The sequence below is a fragment of the Uloborus diversus genome, chromosome 3 (genome assembly GCF_026930045.1).
Source record: "Uloborus diversus isolate 005 chromosome 3, Udiv.v.3.1, whole genome shotgun sequence".
Lineage (NCBI taxonomy): Eukaryota > Metazoa > Arthropoda > Arachnida > Araneae > Uloboridae > Uloborus > Uloborus diversus.
In genome coordinates, this window is record NC_072733.1 from 209,187,895 (window position 1) to 209,205,936 (window position 18,042).

At 32.4% G+C, this 18,042-nt stretch overlaps 1 protein-coding gene across 3 annotated transcripts in view; it reads left to right on the plus strand.

The window, feature by feature from the left end:
- The window catches only part of LOC129218549 (Kv channel-interacting protein 1-like), a 235,764-nt gene that overhangs the window by 197,678 nt on the left and 20,044 nt on the right, over positions 1–18,042 (plus strand). For all 3 annotated transcript variants that reach the window (XM_054852851.1, XM_054852853.1, XM_054852852.1), the window contains 2 exons: positions 9,241–9,365; positions 17,577–17,720. In XM_054852851.1, the coding sequence (XP_054708826.1) occupies positions 9,241–9,365; positions 17,577–17,720 (269 nt within the window). The remainder of the gene's footprint in view (positions 1–9,240; positions 9,366–17,576; positions 17,721–18,042) is intronic.

The following is an 18,042-nucleotide window of genomic DNA, read 5'->3' on the forward strand; positions in this document are numbered from 1 at the left end:
ATGAAATGTAGTATTTTGTGTCTTAAACCACTTTACACTCGTGGTGTTCTGGGGTTGTATAGCGCCTTAGTAAAATTGATTTTTTCCCTCAAATTGTAAGAGCTTTTCTAGTATTTTTTTACACATCATAAAATAAAATTCCCCTTTTTTCAATAGCAACGAAAAGTATAAATATAAACTGGTTTTTTTCATTAACAACTATTGTAATCGGTGTTTTTCCGGTATCCCACCTCATTTTCAGTACGTCCTTTAAAATTTTGAACTTGAATATCTCGGTGAATAGTGCTCGTACTAATGTGACATTTTTTTTTTACGTTCGAATTGTTTTTCTATGTTTGTGATTTCCCTAAATATGGGGGACAAAAAACCATAAAAAAGTTAGATTTCGTATCTTATCTCTAAATTCTATTTTTGTTTCAAACTTTCAATACCTTAATTTTGAAACCCATTTTGATCATTTTTGTAAACTAGAAATGTGTATCTAGGACTTAAAATTGTGTATATCTAGGACAAAAGCAGAAGTCTTGCAGGTTCAACAGGGACACGCCGTACTTTTACGCGCATACGCATGTACAGGGTGTTCCGTTTTAACCTACAAGACCTTTATTTTTGCAACCGTTAGTCCTAGATGTATACTTCCAGTTGCAAAAATTTTCAAAATCAGATGCAGAGTTAAGATATGAAAAGTTTGAAGCAAAAATGAATCAAAAAATACAAAATTTAACTTTTTATACGGGCCCTAGTTCTCCTAACTTATATTTAGAGAAATAATCTCCATTAAAAGTATTATTGACACAAAAAAAAACTTGACATTTGTGCGACCAAAACGCAAGGAGATATTCCAGTTCAAAGTTTTAAGGGACCATACAGAAGATGAGATTGGAACTTATCGCCCTTTCGGAAGAATAAAAGGTCGTCAAAGAAAAGCCAAGCATTAATATTTTTCATTGCTATTCAAAAATAAATGCAAAAGTTATTCCATGATAGGCAAAAAGACACTACAAAACCTCAAAGAATTTGAAAACCACACTCTATGAACAAATATAATTTTAAACACTTGTTAACCGCTATATTTTCTCCCAAAAGGTGTTATTGACGGCGAGTGAAAAGTGGTATAAGTGACAAAACGTTGCGTTTATATCTCGGTGAATATTGGTCGTACTAGATTCAAACTTTTTGTGTTGGAATTATTTTTTAATGGAGATTATTTCCCTAAATATAAGAGGAACTGGGGCCCGTATAAAAAGTGAAATATTGTTGTTTTTGGCTAATTTTTATTTTTACTTCAAACTTTCAAAATCTTAACTCTGCATCTGATTTTGAAAATTTTTGCAGTTGAAAGTATACATCTAGGACTAACGGTTGCGAAAATAAAAGTCTTGCAGGTTAAAACGGAAGACTCTGTATATTATTAACATATATATTATACAATACTCGTATACGCATTAAATATTTTATATATATATACTGTTAAAATAGTTTAAAACTATAATTGCTCCAACCGTCATGAATTTGACGTTTCTAATTTTGCATTTTTATCCCTATTATATTTTTATGAGCCATGGTAAAACTGTATTGGTATTGACTAGTAAATTTCGAGAGAGTTGAAATTTTAAGGAATCCTTAATATTTTTTATAACTGAGTGTCATGAATTTTTCCGAACCCGAATTTCAAAATTCCATATTTAATTTTATTGCAGGGTGACATATACCACTAACTAACCAAGTTCATATATTCTAAGCAATAAATGCGACGCATGGGGCATTTTGAAGGTTAAAAATATTTAAAATTTTATTTTGAGTAAAATGCAAATGAAGTGTATTACTTTCATTTGCATGTTTGCTATGTGGAACCTCTTGGTGAATATATTTATTTTACATCAATGCTTAAAGCATTATTTGCTACAAGGACGAAATATAATTTTCTTATACATAAAAGCATATTGCATTGTTATTGTCATTATTTTTATTTATTTATTTACTTATTTTTGCCATTCATCGTACGCATTAAATTCCACTGTCTTCTTAATATACTGTTTCAAAGTGTAGTCGATAACCTAATGTTTTAATATTCTTTTTACAAAAAAAAAAATATTTTTTAAAGATCTCGATATAAACATCAATATACGTTCGCGATAATTTCGTAATCAAGAGTTGGCCCAGAAACAAGAAATAATCTGAAGTAATAACAAAACTAAAACGTTTTGAAAACATGAAAAGTTAATTTTGGATTTCCTCCAAGCTGCGTTGCAGCGACAGTATTTTGGTGGAGGGAAAAAAATAGTAAAAAAAATTCTTAATCAATTATATTGCATTCATTTTCTATTTCAACGCTTGAAAACTTTTTTCTTACCTCTAATTTTTCTATTTCGTATATTCCATAAAATTTGTTTTTACAGTCAGATTCAGAATATTTCATCACGCATTAGAAGATGCAGTTGTAAATTACAAAAACAAGTTCTTCGTAAGAGGCAGCAACGCTATAAATATCTTGCTAACACAAGGGACAATAAAGGATAAGCTATTAGTAACAGATTTCTAACTACTAGACATGTCAAAAAAATATTGATTTACGGTTGTGAATTTAATGATTATCCAATAGTGGACCTGCAATTGTAGTAGTCAAAAAGTAAATCAAATTTGAATGATGCCACAGTGTAGGACGATAGTTCTTCCATTCTCTGTTCAAAATATTCCTATCGATAAATGACTTTCCATCGTCAAATTTACTGGAAGTTACTACTTCTATACCTTCCACAAAAAAAGCACATTACTTTCTGAAGCGTCTATTTTTCAAATCTTGTTTAGTTTAGGTAGTTGTACACTACAATAGGATTGGAGTTCCGCTTCACAGTTTGTATGGCTTCTTTGATGCATTGAACATATATATTTTTTTAAGTGTACTAATTTTTACGCTTTAACTTGGGTTGAAGTTGAATGGGTAAAGAAGCATATTTTTAATGAAAATATTTTTTATCGTGTCTCGAAACTGACCAAAGAACCGGTGACACATGTTTTGAAAAAATTCTTTGGCAAAGAATCGGTTTTCAATTGAAACTGTACTTTGAAATCAAAACATGAAAACATTAGTCGTGAAACTTTTTAACTGTGAAAAATAAAATCGTTAACTGTGAGTCAAATAAATTTTTCATGTGTGCACAAAGTTAAAAGGAAATATTTTCAATTTCAAATATTCGCACTTCGAAATTTCCAGTTTATTCCCCTACTAGCAGTACCCGCACGGCTTTGCCCGTAGTAGAAAATTAAAAGTTAATTTGGTTTACCTGTATACTTACAGTTAACGTCTACTATAAGTATTTTTTTTTTCAAGATCTCTTCCTTCCTATTTTTTGCAGGTTTGAAAACTTAGCATGTTGCTTAACCGAAACCAGCAAAAGCCATAGACATATTTTAAAAGATGAAGGAAGTTTCCCTTGCTTGCTTGAAACGCAAAACAACACATTTTCCAAAAATTAAACACTATAGAAAGAACGTTGTAATACTAATATTTTAATAATTTACTGAGCATAATTCCATAAAAACTAAGAAAAACTTTTCTCAACAGGTAAGATATTTGAATTGAAACCTTTTTCAATAAAAAAAAATAATTTTTATAGCAAAAATTACTAAGTTTTTAAAAATGCTAAAAATGAAATCCAAAAAAAAAAAAAAAAAAAATGCAGTGAAACAAAGCGAATAAAAAACGTCCCCATGGTAACATGTAAAATTTAATTTCCGTTTGGAACATAATTTCCATTTAATTTTCATTTTTGATTCTATTCTCGATCTTAATCATTTAGAATCGTTGGCTTGCTGAAGGTAAGCCTTGGACTTTCGAACAATATTTCTTAAGTAGAAAATTCCAAGCATTCGAATGACCTAAAACTTGAAAATGTGAATAAAAAATTTATTCCCTATACTTAACAAATTTATTTGAAAATGGGCTTAAAATTGGAATTCAAAAAGACCAAAATCAAATTTTCGAAAAATTGCTTCGAGGTGCACACTCCCATGCTACAAACTTTTTTTAACCAAATTTCATGAAAATCGGCAGCACGGTCTAGGCGCTATGCGCGTCACAGAGATCCAGACATCCTGACAAACTTTCAGCTTTATTATTTGTTAAGAAATACTATTCATTAGACTTTTCATGTCAGAAGGATGTAACATTAGAATGTGAAGTCGCTTTAATGGGGGATGGCCAACAAAACGTTGTGCAGTTTATAGAACCACATTCCAATCATTTAGGATTGTGGCCGTTCTGCGATGCAGTAGTTTTCTTAGCTGATATTATTGAGATTAAAAATTATATATATATATATATATAGATATAGATATATATATATATATATATAGATATAGATATAGATATATATATATATATATATATATATATATATATATATATATATATATATATATATATATATATATATATATATATATATATATATATATTGTTTTTGTTTTGGTTTGCTTTCAGTATATTTCAGTTTGCAAATATTTCTAGCAGTGCGTCACAAAATTATTTCTGTAACCTTAGATCAGGAGAAAAAAAAAATAGCATTTCTGCTGTGAAACCACCATTTTATCGCATCAGATGCATGTGGGCAATTCCATGAAACTAGAGACATCACAGTAAAAAAAAAATCCTTTATTGTATCAGTATTTTTTTTCTTTCATATGAGGTAAAAAAGACTACGCGAAATTAAATACGCGAATTAAATTTTATAAAACTTTTGCGAAAAAAGTTATAAACACACATTTTTGTAAGTTTTATAGGCAAATTTTGACAATACTACTCAGTGCCCATGTGTCGTTGTAATATCGGTTCTAAAAGTTAATTTTTTTTTCACTTGGGAAATAAAATGTTATGTCTACAGTCTTATTTTTTATTGGAATTTAGTTTACATAGGGAGATAGTAGACCAACAAAGAAAGTTTAAACTGTTAAAATTGTCTTGTAACATTTTTTTAAAAACTAGGTCTCATACTCTAATGTAACATCAGTCTCAAAATTGTATAAAAGTTTGCATTGCTTAAATAAAAACAAAACCAAGTTTATAAAAAGTCATATTCTCTTCATTTATGATGATATCTCTAATATTAATCCCTTAAATATTTAGAAATAGTTGAATTTAAATATTTAAAACTCATATAAAATATGTAACATCAGTCACATTTCGCTTTTCGATAATAAACCTCAAACAAATTGCATAAATGGCATTGACTGCTGCAGAAAGGCAAAAAAAAAAGAAGCGAGTTTAATTAATTAATAAATAAAGGAAAAAATGAAAATTGCAAAAAGTAAAAGAAAGTAGAAGCTAAAAACAGCGGATGATAAAAAAAATAAAATAATTTAAAAAAAAAAACCTAGCATAATTACCAAAGTTAGTTCAGAATAAAACTAAAAAGAGAAATTAGGTGAAGAAGTAGAATAAGAGTAAAACAAATTTAAAGTATTGAAGTCCCAGGTTTATAGTAGCAGCTGCATTACTCCTCTTTAAAATAATGAAACTTTAGTAAAATCTGTTAGTCATTCAAAGGGCTCTATGTCATATCTTCACAAAAGAAAAGTGCAGCTGTAAAAAAAATTCCAACATGAAATTTGACGAACAGATACTCCTAGTTCTCCATGTATTACATTACAATGAAAGTGCTACATCATCGATACAGAAATATTTCTAAATGTCACAGATTCATGCAAATTCCAGAGCTATCATCGTTCGACTTGCAGTCATGTTATAAAGAGTTATATTTGAGTTATACTTTTTTTTAAATTCAGAAGCTGCAGCAGGAATATATATATATATATATATATATATATATATATATATATATATATATATATATATATATAAAGTATGGAATTAGGAGAAATACCAATTGAACTTCGTATGGTATTGGAAAAATGAACTTTTCATACTGATGGATTATGTTCAATTATTAAACGGCTTGGCTCAAAAGTCATTCAATTGTATGATTACGACAGGTGTGATTACAAGACGCTTTTACGAAGTAAATGAGCCGATTTAACGCAGAGAGTAGGAAATTACGATGGTCAACGTTTACATTGCAACCTGCAGTTGACCTATCCAGCTTTCCTAAGAATCAGGACGAAAATTCTATAAAAAAAGTATCCGCTATTTCTCCTTACCAGTGGGCGCAGCGAAGGGGGTTTGAGAGGTAAAATTACCCCCAGAGTCCTTTTTTATAACATTATTGCCAAACCTATTAATACAGTAGATTATACACACGTAAAGACAGTTTTGATTTTTAAAAAAAACCTCCAGAACCCCCTGCCGAATTACAATCGAGCAAAAATACTGGATTTCTTCGTGCAGTATTTCCAGTCATGACATTTCCACCAAGTAGTAAGACAAAGCATTCTGAAATGGAACTGTGTACTGCTTGAACGAGCATAGTTTGAGTCATAAAATCTTTTCGATAAATTTCGTTTTTTAAGAGAGCCCATATATAACTCGAATCGCGGGAAACGTTTCTTTCCGACAGCAAAATGTAACCGGAAAGAAATATGTTTCTTTTTTAATTCCAGAAATCGATGCTAGAAAAAAAAAATCTCTTCAGCCAAGCAGTAAAAGGTTTTCCCAAAGTCGATGGAGCTTAAAATTCAGATAAAAAAACTGCTACCTTTCACTCTTTTTCTACTATTTTATTAAAGCTGTGGAGAAAACTGGAAAGACTGACCGACCAATTTTTCGAGGTTCGTGAAAGAGCATTGCTCTGTAAAAGCTATCATATTAGCTCTACCCAAGAGAAATGTCAGTTTAAAAATATCTAGCTTTTTAAGCTCAAGGCTTTGTGCTACTTTTAATTTTATTTCTGCTTAAAGGTTTAAAATGCTTTTCATCCAATCTTAAATTTCTATTTATTTTGAATTTATTGTATGTGTTACCGTCAAAGTATGAAATCCGTTATTTTGTAGAATATCCAATTATTTCATGGAATAACTGATTGTGTCCGTTAAAGTGTAAAACTCTCTTGTATTTCATGGTTTAACTAGTTATTTCATAGAATAACGATCTGCAGCCCGTTCAAGTGTAAAATAATCTATATCATATATCTTTCACGACAAATACATTTACATTCCACCCCAAACTACTTCCAAAAATGTACGTGTAAAACCCAGTATGTCAACAAAAAATGTTTTTGTTTTAGAAATAATGTTCTTTGTAATTCCAAGTGTCGTTTTAGTAATCCTTGTTGTAACAAATGATTTTATGGTACTTTTCCATAAATACCATTTATACGCTGCATAAATTAGATAATAAGTTTAACGTTTTCCTGAAGCTCGTTAGCATGCAGGAAAATGAGTCAACAAATAAGTAGTAATTACATTTATATAGACATAATACAATTAGAAAATTGGTTGATTAATGGGTATAAACAAACCCTAAAACATGTTTGTTCGTTGTGTGAATTCCGTACTGTTTGATGCGTCAATTTGAAATAAGATAAGCATGGCATTAAAATGTATAATATTCTAGGAGAGAACTCCAGACAAGTTAAAAACATTTTTATTTCATTTAGTCTTATCTTAAAAATTGTTTCTACTGTTTAGATTAAGCACAGTAAAATAAATTATTGCAATATATGCATTTTTTTTAAAACAACTTTACGAATAGAAAGGTAACGGAATTCTCGTTTTGTACATGATTTTAAGCTGAGTAGAAAGATGAAACATTTTCTCCCCCCCCCCCCCACCCAAAAAAAAAAGACTCAAAATTGAAAATGATTGTCTTGGTTGGATGAGATGTGCAGAGTAAACTAACGTAAGAAAGTAGAAATTTATTTCTGCGATTTTCTCCGTAGTGGAGCATCTTTCTAATTCGAAACAGTAGTTGTTTACTATTAAAATCACAATCGCTCATGTAAAATTTCATTCAAGTCCCGGATACTCATCTTGGTTCGTGCTTTTTTTTTAACCCTGGGGTAACTTAAGCTAATATCAACTCTCTTGCAAGTGTTAATTTCTCTCGTACTCAAGCCTCTGCTGTTTTCATTTTATCAATTAAACTTTTATCCCCGCAGTTGGATTTAACAGTAAGTTTTTTGGTATCAGTTGCAATTTGAATTTCATGCATTGTTTTGCCAATGTTTCAACTGGTTGAATTCTTAACACTATATCCACACTTAATACAGTATATCTCTTTCTACCATTATAACTACTATACTAACCAATTTTTTTTTTACGTGTTAGTGGTAAGTTTACTATTAATCATGTAGTGTTGTAATGTATAAACGCCTCTTCCCGCCTGCTTATTCTACTTATAAGCTGATGTATGAACTGATAAAGGTTTGAATGATATACGTATTTTTATGTCATACTAGCCGTCTTCGGCGGCTAGATAAATCGTCTTTTCGTGCACTCAACATTTTAAACCCTGTTATGACCCTTTTTTTGCCATCATCTAGAGGAAGCGCAAATCAAAATTTACAACAAAAAAAATCGAAGCATTTGAATAGAAAATATTTAAAATGGGTTTCTTTTATAATTGATAAATTTTCGGACTATATCAGGCATTGTTTTATCTAAACATGTGAGAGATCTCACGGAGAGGGCGGGAGGCACATTGACACGTGCCATTAAGTACAAAATTCCATGACACAAAGAAATGACTATTTAATCATGGGGACATTTTTGTGCTTTGAAATTAATATTTTTCTAAACATAAAAAATGAGAAAAATGTTCACATAATCCCCCCCCCCTTTACTCTACATTTGACAATTAATCTGTAAACTTTAGCATTTATGATATTCATTTTCTTTTATCACATATGCAAAATTGTCGAGCTTCGTCAATTATTATTATGTCTGTAAAACGAGAGAGAGCCATATTTCTAATCTTCACCAATTACATATCCAAAGGTCAATTACTGGCATAAGTTTCAATTTCTGAATAATGGAAAAAAAATTGTATAAAGGGACTGATTTTTTCTGATAGTGGGATAGTACGGCAATAAAGAAAACAGTTAACTGAAAATATTTTCCTTTTAAATTAAAATGATGACTTCAAAAACCGCCAACCCTTAGGTGGCGCATAAGAACCACACTTAACTTAAAATAAAATTCTGAAATATTGTTATCCGTAAAATAAAAATAAATAAATAGTATTTAAAAAAAAACATTGTTTTCTTGAATGTGTTATGAATATGTAAAATTGGGATTTTTTGAAAATCCTTCAGATTTTCTAAATTTAGTGATTTTTCTCCTACGCAGACAGCGAATTCGACGAAATGGATGGACCACAGGCAAGGTTCAAACCAGAAGCGATAGATACCCTCTGCCAACTGACCAAGTTCAACAAACGTGAACTCCAGCTGATGTACAGGGGTTTCAAGCAAGTAAGTAAACTTAACTCTTACGCAATGCTTTTTATTATTTAAATGCTATTTTTCTTCCAAAATGTTCCGTACATTAATGACAGGCGATAAAATTGCTGCTTTTTTATCCAATGAATGTCAGTAGTCTCAAGCCTCCCGCTTTGAAATCTGACAACTGCCTTCAATAGTTTCTTGATTTTTTTTTTACGGGTATTAACTTTAATGCTTTTAAAGCAACTTATTAAAGGGTTCAAATTATACACTGGTGGACAATTGCTAAGGACGGATTTCAATGGGCAATGCAGCGTGTAAAAAAAGTACGTGTAATTCGATGCCAAGTGAAATAAACTAATGCCAGAACTCTAGAAAATTGCAATGACAATACTTTATTGTGCTTTGAAATCCAGAAGGCGTTGAAAAGTGTTCATGTTACGAAACGGTCATTTTGGGCTGAATACGTAAAAGGTAATAAATGTAATTAGCGCCCCAGGCGTTCCGGCGTAAGATGTTAATGTGGGGTATGGCTAATATTGATAGCAATGCAAGCTTCCACACGTCATGTGATGCTTCACACAATATTATCCAGCAGCTGTTGGGGTAATTTATCCCATTCTTCTGTGAGTCACGGATAAGGGTGTCCTTGCTTATTGGAGGGCATTGTCGACCAGCAACACTGCTCTCCAAAGCATCCCAAACATTTTCAATATGATTCAGATCTATAGAACGTGCTGGCCATCCGATGCTTTGAATATTTTGAGTGAGATAAACACTCCTGCACGACGATTGTTAATGACATATTACATTGCCATCCATGAAAACGAATTTATCGCCCACAGCACCACAGAACACGTGAACATGAAGCAGTAGAACAACATCAATGTAACACTAGCCGTCATAGTCTTGTTTGGCAGCTCACAAGCGACGTACGGCAACTGATCATAATCCTATCTATACCATGACACAACTTGTAGGATACTAGTCCTTTTCTTTTATGTTTGCCGGCTTGTATGATTTACCACTCTCAAGCAAGGTTAGTTTTTGTTCACAATTAGACGATAAACTGAACCTGCTTTCCTCTGAGAATAGTAAACAAGCCCAGTCGACTTCTTTCTAAATGCGATGCTGAAGACGTCATTAAAAACGAGCAAAACACTGACTTGTAGACAATGGGATGGACAAAACAAGTTGACGGGCTTATAGTCTTACTGCATTCAAACGTCTGACTACAGTTTTTCGAGATATTTGCTTGCTAATAGCAGCAGGAAACTGCTTTGCTACCTCAGTAGCTGTGTTGCGCTGGTTCTTTTTCGTTGCTAGCACTAAGTACCAATCTTCTGCTGACGTCATATTGCGTACACGACCTCACACGTGGCATTGCTACGCATTCCATTTGTTTGAAATGGTTTCCAAACTCTAGAAACAACCCTGTGGCTGACGTCGAACTCCCTGGCAACATCTAAATTTTTCTGCCATTCTTCGATGTTGCCAACCACACGGCCACCCATAAAATCATCTAAGAGATGTCGGGAAGACATACCGAAAAATTCAAGTTTGTCAATTGACTCTTTCAAGCCAAACTTTGCATTTGAACAATAATGGTCATCACTCGCCCTATCCTTTATATCGCTTATCAGCGCTATCACGTGACCAGTAACGTCGTGAGTCTAAAATTTCCTACAACACGACTTATGCTAATTTCCATATTTCCTTGCCTTCCATTTTATGTTTGCTAACGCTGCTATTGCCATCCGTCCTTAGCAATCGTCCACCAGTGTAATAACAGCGCAACTATGAAAGTCAAAATAAAATCATTATGCATTTTTAAGGCTTGAACCATTTTACTCGGTATTACCCAATTATGATAATTACACAACCTGCTAAATTCGGGTCATGAAAAGCAATTGTACGGTAATTAGTTCCGCACATGTACTATTTGGTGTGCTGATGTCAAATATGTAACGTATTTTTCTCGATTACATATGGGTTTTTTATAGGATTGGCTTAAATATAAGTGACAAAAGAGCCTCTTTTTGGACAAAAAAGGTCTCTTCAGTATGTAATAATAATAATGATGATGATCAAGGCGCAAAAAAGTCATGATATTTTTGAAAAATAACAAAAAAAATGAATTTTTTAAATTTAAATCTGATTTATTTATTTTTTATTTTTTTAAAAAAGGCTTTATAAACTTTCGTAGTTGATTAATTTATGCTTCTAAATATAACTAAGCTTAAAATCGCTGTTTTAAAGATTTAAAACAATTAAATTTCAACTAACACGTCACCAAAATGCTTTCATATCATCGAGCAAAACCAGTTTAATACAGCTGCAAATGATTCAAATCAAACTTAAAATAGATTGCATAATTGTACATATAAATATATAAAAACGACAAACAAATCGGCATTTGGCTTTTGCCAAATGTCTTTATACATCCACAAACTCTCTTTTTTCTTCGAAATGAACCCCGAATTATCTGACATGCCTCAAAATTCGAATTTCCCGGCATGCAGGTCAATCACGCGGCATGTCTTCTAAAGAGGGGGGCATACGTTAAAATGATTTCATGGAAAGTCCAGTATGTGTATTGTTGATTGTTTTTATGCAATAACACAAACTAAGAATTTATTTTCAAATATTTCCTGTATTTGCATCAATATTTACTTTATGAACAAACTGAAATAGACCATACCAAAATGTATGTAATTGATACCCAGATTGCTGATAAACGTCAAAACTAGACTGTAGTTGGTATTTTGAATTTACAAATTATAAAATTTTGATTTTGAGAACTAAAATTAATTTTAAATGAAAATTAAACACACACACACACGTGTGGTGTACAAACACACCAAATTTATTTTGTAGTTTTAAGATTTCAATTTTGTCTGCAGTCCCATGACTGCTTGTTTTTTCTTTAGCAGTCTTTATTGTAATTAGGTTTAGGTATGTTCCACCTTAGCGCCTAAACTGTGTGTCCGACTTTTAGGAATAAGGTTAAATCCGATTCATTAGTATGACCCAAGTAACATACTTTGAACCCGACTTCAAAAATAGTAGGAGTCGATTTTACCTTGTCAGTATCGATTTTAACAGCTTTTTTTTTTAACGTGGATTTTATATAAACTTATTAACAACTCCATTGAGGGAACAAAAGGTAAAGAAACAAGTTTGGTGTTGATTACTACTATAGTCATATTAAGTACGATTAATCTTTTGTAATTAAAATTTTCTATTAGTTTCATGTAATAGCAACAAATTAAATTCACCGCTCTTGTATATTAAACAAAAATTCTTGCTCGTTCAGAGTGTGTAACTCACGCCATTATTTTGTTGCCGATCACAGGTTAAAACGAAAAAAAAAATTAAAAACTGACACCCGGCTACGACGAAAAACACTAAAAGTTAAGAAACAAGATAGGTGCTGTTTGATATCATCGTCTTATTAAGCAAAATAAGCATAAGATACGCTGGATATTCCTATTTATTTTGTTCTATTAAAATCCTCGGTCACGTTCCCATTAATGACGAATTTCAGTTCAAATGCCGTAGTAGTGCGTTGTCAACTACAGTTTCTTATACCAACTGTAGTTGACAGCGCACGACTACGGCATTTGAATTAAATTATAATGTTATTAGTGCGAACGTGACAGAGGATTTCAATAGAATTTAATAAATAGGAATATCTAACATGTGTATGACATGTTTTACTTAATAAGACGATGATATCAAACAGCGCCTACCTTTTTTCTTACCTTTTAGTGTTTTTTGCCGAAGTCGGGATTCAGTTTTTTAAACTTTTTTTTTAAGTAACGTTGTAATGAAAGTTTCTTCTTAACTAACGCATCTTAAAGAAAAAAAAAACTGTTTAATTTTTAGAAACCCTTATGAAAGCCCAGTTTCCTAGAGATTTTCTAGTAAACGGAATTTTTTTACATTGTACAACGGACCAGCCATTTCCGATGTTAATCTTACGACAGATGCAATCCAAATAGTTAAATAGCTGAAATGTTGAGTAAGGACTTTCCCTGGTTAAGGGTTTGTATGTTGCAGCTATTCCATCCAATGACTCGTAAACATTCATTCAAATCATCGCGAAAATATTGAAATTAAAATTGAAATAAACAATAATACTTTACTTCAAAATTTTGCGTCTTAGAAAGACCCATTTATTAACCAACAGAAAACTTCTTAGGGAACCAATGTTACTTCGAGCTCTTTTATTGATAAATTGACTAGTAATGATGTATCAAAACAAAACTTTAAGAAAAAAAAAAGAATATTTTTGCACAATACGTTTATTTCACTACTGAAAAAGAATAAAAATCTGAGTTAGATAAGTAAGAGAAAGTAGGGTTTCCTATCCTTTTATTTGACTTTTTCCCACCGTTGAAACATAAGTCAGAACTAATGCCTCGCTGGAATTTAATCTATTTACTGAAATGTTTAATGTAAGCAATGGAAAAAAGCATAATCTGATGGTGTTTTGGAATATTTTCAATTAAGGGTACCTCAACACCTAATTAGGTCAACGTAAACTTAATTTTCGGAGTCTGCATTAAATTACGGAGTTGGCTTTATTCCAAAGATCTTTCTCCTAAATATTCACTTTACATCCCATTAATTCAATATTGATAAATGCTGGCAGAAGTTTTGATGGTCAAGTGAAAAAATAAATAAATGATAATTATAATAGTATATATATATATATATATATATATATATATATATATAATATTTTGTTTTTATTTATTTTTTTCCCTAAGGAGGGAAAGAATGTAGGTTAACAGATTAATACGTATATTAAATCGTTTCAAGAGAAAAATATAGAACTTGTCCTTGTTTCACTTCATTGAAGATTTATTAGTAGCTTTTTTTTTCCCAATTGCGAACATTTTGTAAAAATGCAAACGCTTAAATTTACTCAGGACGATTCAGCAAGTTTGATTCGATACTCTCCAGAAATATCAAAAACAGTGAAGATGCTCAAAGTCTCAGAAGCTGAAAACATAATTCAAGAAAATTAATCGTGTCCCATGGCCAAGATTTTTGTTCGTCTTTCTAGATGTTTGTACTCGTAAGCACTAGCGTTCAACAAGATGGAATTCAATGTCTTGCCTACTCTCAATTTAAGCCCCTTATGTCTTTGAAGGATTTTAACTGGAAAGGAGCAGATCGCAATCATCCATGGACAAGGAAAAAAGTAGCAAAATGAAAATTGTGGTGGCTTAATGTCTGACCCCTATTTTGAGAAACGAGCCAAGAGAAAAGGTTTTGGGTTAGGTGCTGGCTGGTATGAGCAAATGCAAGTATTTTGCTTTGTTCTTAACATTTCATAGCATCTTTTCAATTTATACATCCATCAACCTAGAACACGAGTTATAAAATAAAATGATACTCACGCGATCATCAGCTCGTAGTGAATTAACAGCCTCTGAAGCTCTGATAGTTATAAGCGAAAAGTGGAGATCTGACTATATGAGAAACATTTTTTTGAAGAATCGTTAAGCAAAACGTGTATAAAATCAAATTCTAGAAAAAAAAAAAAAAAAAAACAATTCGATTTTCGGTATTCCGAAGCGCGTTGCTCTAATATCCCTAATATCGTAACTCCAATGCTAAGTTGTATTAAATTACAACTAAAATAAACATAAAATGGAAGAACTTTTATTTGCTTGTTATTCTTTGCGTTTAATAAAACAAAATGAGTACAAAACGTGACCTCAAACTATTCTTAGCAATTAGAGCTACATAATTTTTCAAAACAATCAAATGAATAATGATGAAATGTGTGTTCAAAAATGGTAAAAAACGTCGAAAATGCCACATCCTGTGACTTTCATTGACCTTGGAACAACTAGTAGCCACAAAGTAATCGTTCATTATTTTTTGTTACACGTTTTTATATTTCATACATAAAAAAAAAATCGGAGGTAAACTGTTTTCGGAAAGAATTGTGTCTCATACCAATTTCTATGTTTCAAAATTCCACTTAGTTTTTGCTACCGCACACAGGCCTTTAGGTACCATAGAAACAACGAAAAATTCTGGATTTGATCTTTTTATATGATGAATAACAATTGGTAATTTTTTACGAGAAATCTGAGATGGCATGAATCACCTCATAATGCTGGGCGTCACAGTTTCTCAGATTCTTGCTCTTAATTTATAATAATTTCGTAATAAATCATAAATTTACAAACTGACTAGCAAAATATAAATTATAAACCTTTACATCATGTTTAACATTTATAATAAACCACTACTAATATTTATATTACGGAGAGGATATGGAGACAGTTCAAATCAGTTCTTACCTGTTGTGTTCACAAGTAACACTGTTAACTGGTAAATCACTCTCAAAATTTCTGCTCTTCAGTTTATCGACTAACGGTGATGTAACGAAGCAGGGGGGGGGGGGAGTATCTTGGCCTTTAGTCACGTGGGTTACGGCAGTGGCGTCGCTACCGAGGGCAGAAGGGGCAATCCGTCCCGGGTATTACCCATTTGGGGAGTGACACCGAAAGTCGAAATGCAAGTTTTTTAACAATATAAATGTTTCAATTCAGAAAATGTCCCTCAATATTTTAAATTATATTTACTCTATCAAACGTAGTTGCATCATCACGACGAACCTCTTGTTAACCAAACACTATCAAAGCTCAACTAAAATGCATTTTAAGACTTCAAATTCGAAAATGTTTCGGGGGAGAGACCTCCAATCAGTTATTATACTCAGCACTAGAATTACATTGTCAATACTTGCAACCAGTAAGTGTAGTGACTTCCTCTTAAATAAAAAAACTAAAATCCATTATCTTTCCCTGTGTTTGAAATAATTGAGGAGCGATCAATTGCATACATCTACTTACTGACGCAAGTTGTATAAAAAAAATGTTCATAGTTTTTTTTCCGTCTTTTGTGCATTAGCCTACTATAAATTTCGTTCGAAAAGTATGTAGTTGTTTCTGAACATTGTATGGATTGGATGTTAACATAGAACACTAAAACCTTTCCCTTTTTTTTTTTTTTTGCATTTGCGGCGGGAGGGCGGGGGGGGGGGGCACAAATCACCGCTCCGAGTGTCACCTATGCTAGATACGCCACTAGTTACGGTCAAACCCGTCGCTGTCAAGATGGAACCAGAAGGTTACGGCTTAAATTCCTACACCGCATTCGTTAATTTGAGGGGGAAAATTGAGATGAAGTTATTCTGAGACGTCAAGTCTAATCCTTATCGAGTTGCCTCATAGATACTCTCCTGGATTTTTCCTACACATTGCAAATGCGAAGCAGTTCTGTCATTTCTAGAAAGCTTCTCAGACTGCAGTTCTCACAAGTTCTGCTGTGAAAGTATCATCTGATGTAGAATAGATCGTCGCCTGAGAGCAGCAGTAAAATATCTAATCCCCAGAAATAACACTAAGATATCTTACTGTTGCTCTGAAGCGACGATATATACAATGTGAAGTGGAAGGAAATAATACCTGTCACATTCATGAATCCCCCTTGGTAATATAATAATGCTGTCAAAAAGAAAGAAACTTTTGTTACCTGACTTGCAGTTCACCGGCAGCAGAATTGACTTAGAAGCCTCAAAGTTTTGAGTTCGAATCTCTGTTTCGAAATCTTTGCTGCGAGAAACAAGAAAGTTCAGATTTTGCTGTGAAACGTTTGTTGAACCCTCGTTAAGTTGCTGATGAAAGTTTTCTAGTGTTCTCCTATCGAAAAGGAAAAGTGGTGAGCCAGTCATCCTAAACGGTTCACCAAGAAAGCCACCACCTCTTAGCACCAAAAAAAAAAAGTTTTAGAAATGTCGGGGAAATACGTGATATTTATCACGTATGTCATGAATCCAATCAACCCGCAATGCTAATGCAATACCTTAAAGGGGGGGTAGTTAAAGTAAATATTTGCGGAAATGCTACAAATTACGCCATTGAGCTAAATGAACTTAAAGTTTTGACACCAAAACTTAATCGTTAATTGTACCCCTTGATTAATTTTCCAGAGTCGTTTTCATGTTCCATTACAAACTCTTTGACGTCAGCAAGACATCACAGTATGTAAAATTGTTAAAATGCTTTAAACAATTTCTAGACTAACTATTTTATTTCATCCTTTCTCACAGTCAATCGTTGTCGATTTACGTAGATGTTTTACTGATAGTTAGTAGTGAAGTACCCCAGGTAGTAGAGAAAGCTTGATTAAAGAAACAACTATGTTTTTCAGGAGTGTCCATCCGGCATGGTTCGTGAAGAAACTTTCAAAGGCATATACGCTCAGTACTTTCCAAAAGGCGCCGACACAAGTCAATATGCTCATTATGTGTTCAATACGTTCGATCAAGACCACACTGGTGCTATTACATTTACGGTAAGTTATTTCACATTTTCTTTCTCCAGAAATGCCACCTGCTTTATTAGGCCGATATGCCAAATGATCAGAAAAAGTCGTAAAAGATGCTCATGTAGGCATACTGCATGGTAGGGTCGTAAATAGAAGAATAGAAAGTCGTTTACGGAAGCATAGATTGCTTATTTCAAGAGCCATTAGAACAAAAGACATTGAAGGTTCCGAACTGTTCTAGATTCACGATGTGTTACAACATAGAAATTTACTTGGACAGTTTTTAAATTTGTATCGAGTAAGTAGTGTAACGGCACCATTATTAGACATACGCATTAAGACATCGCTC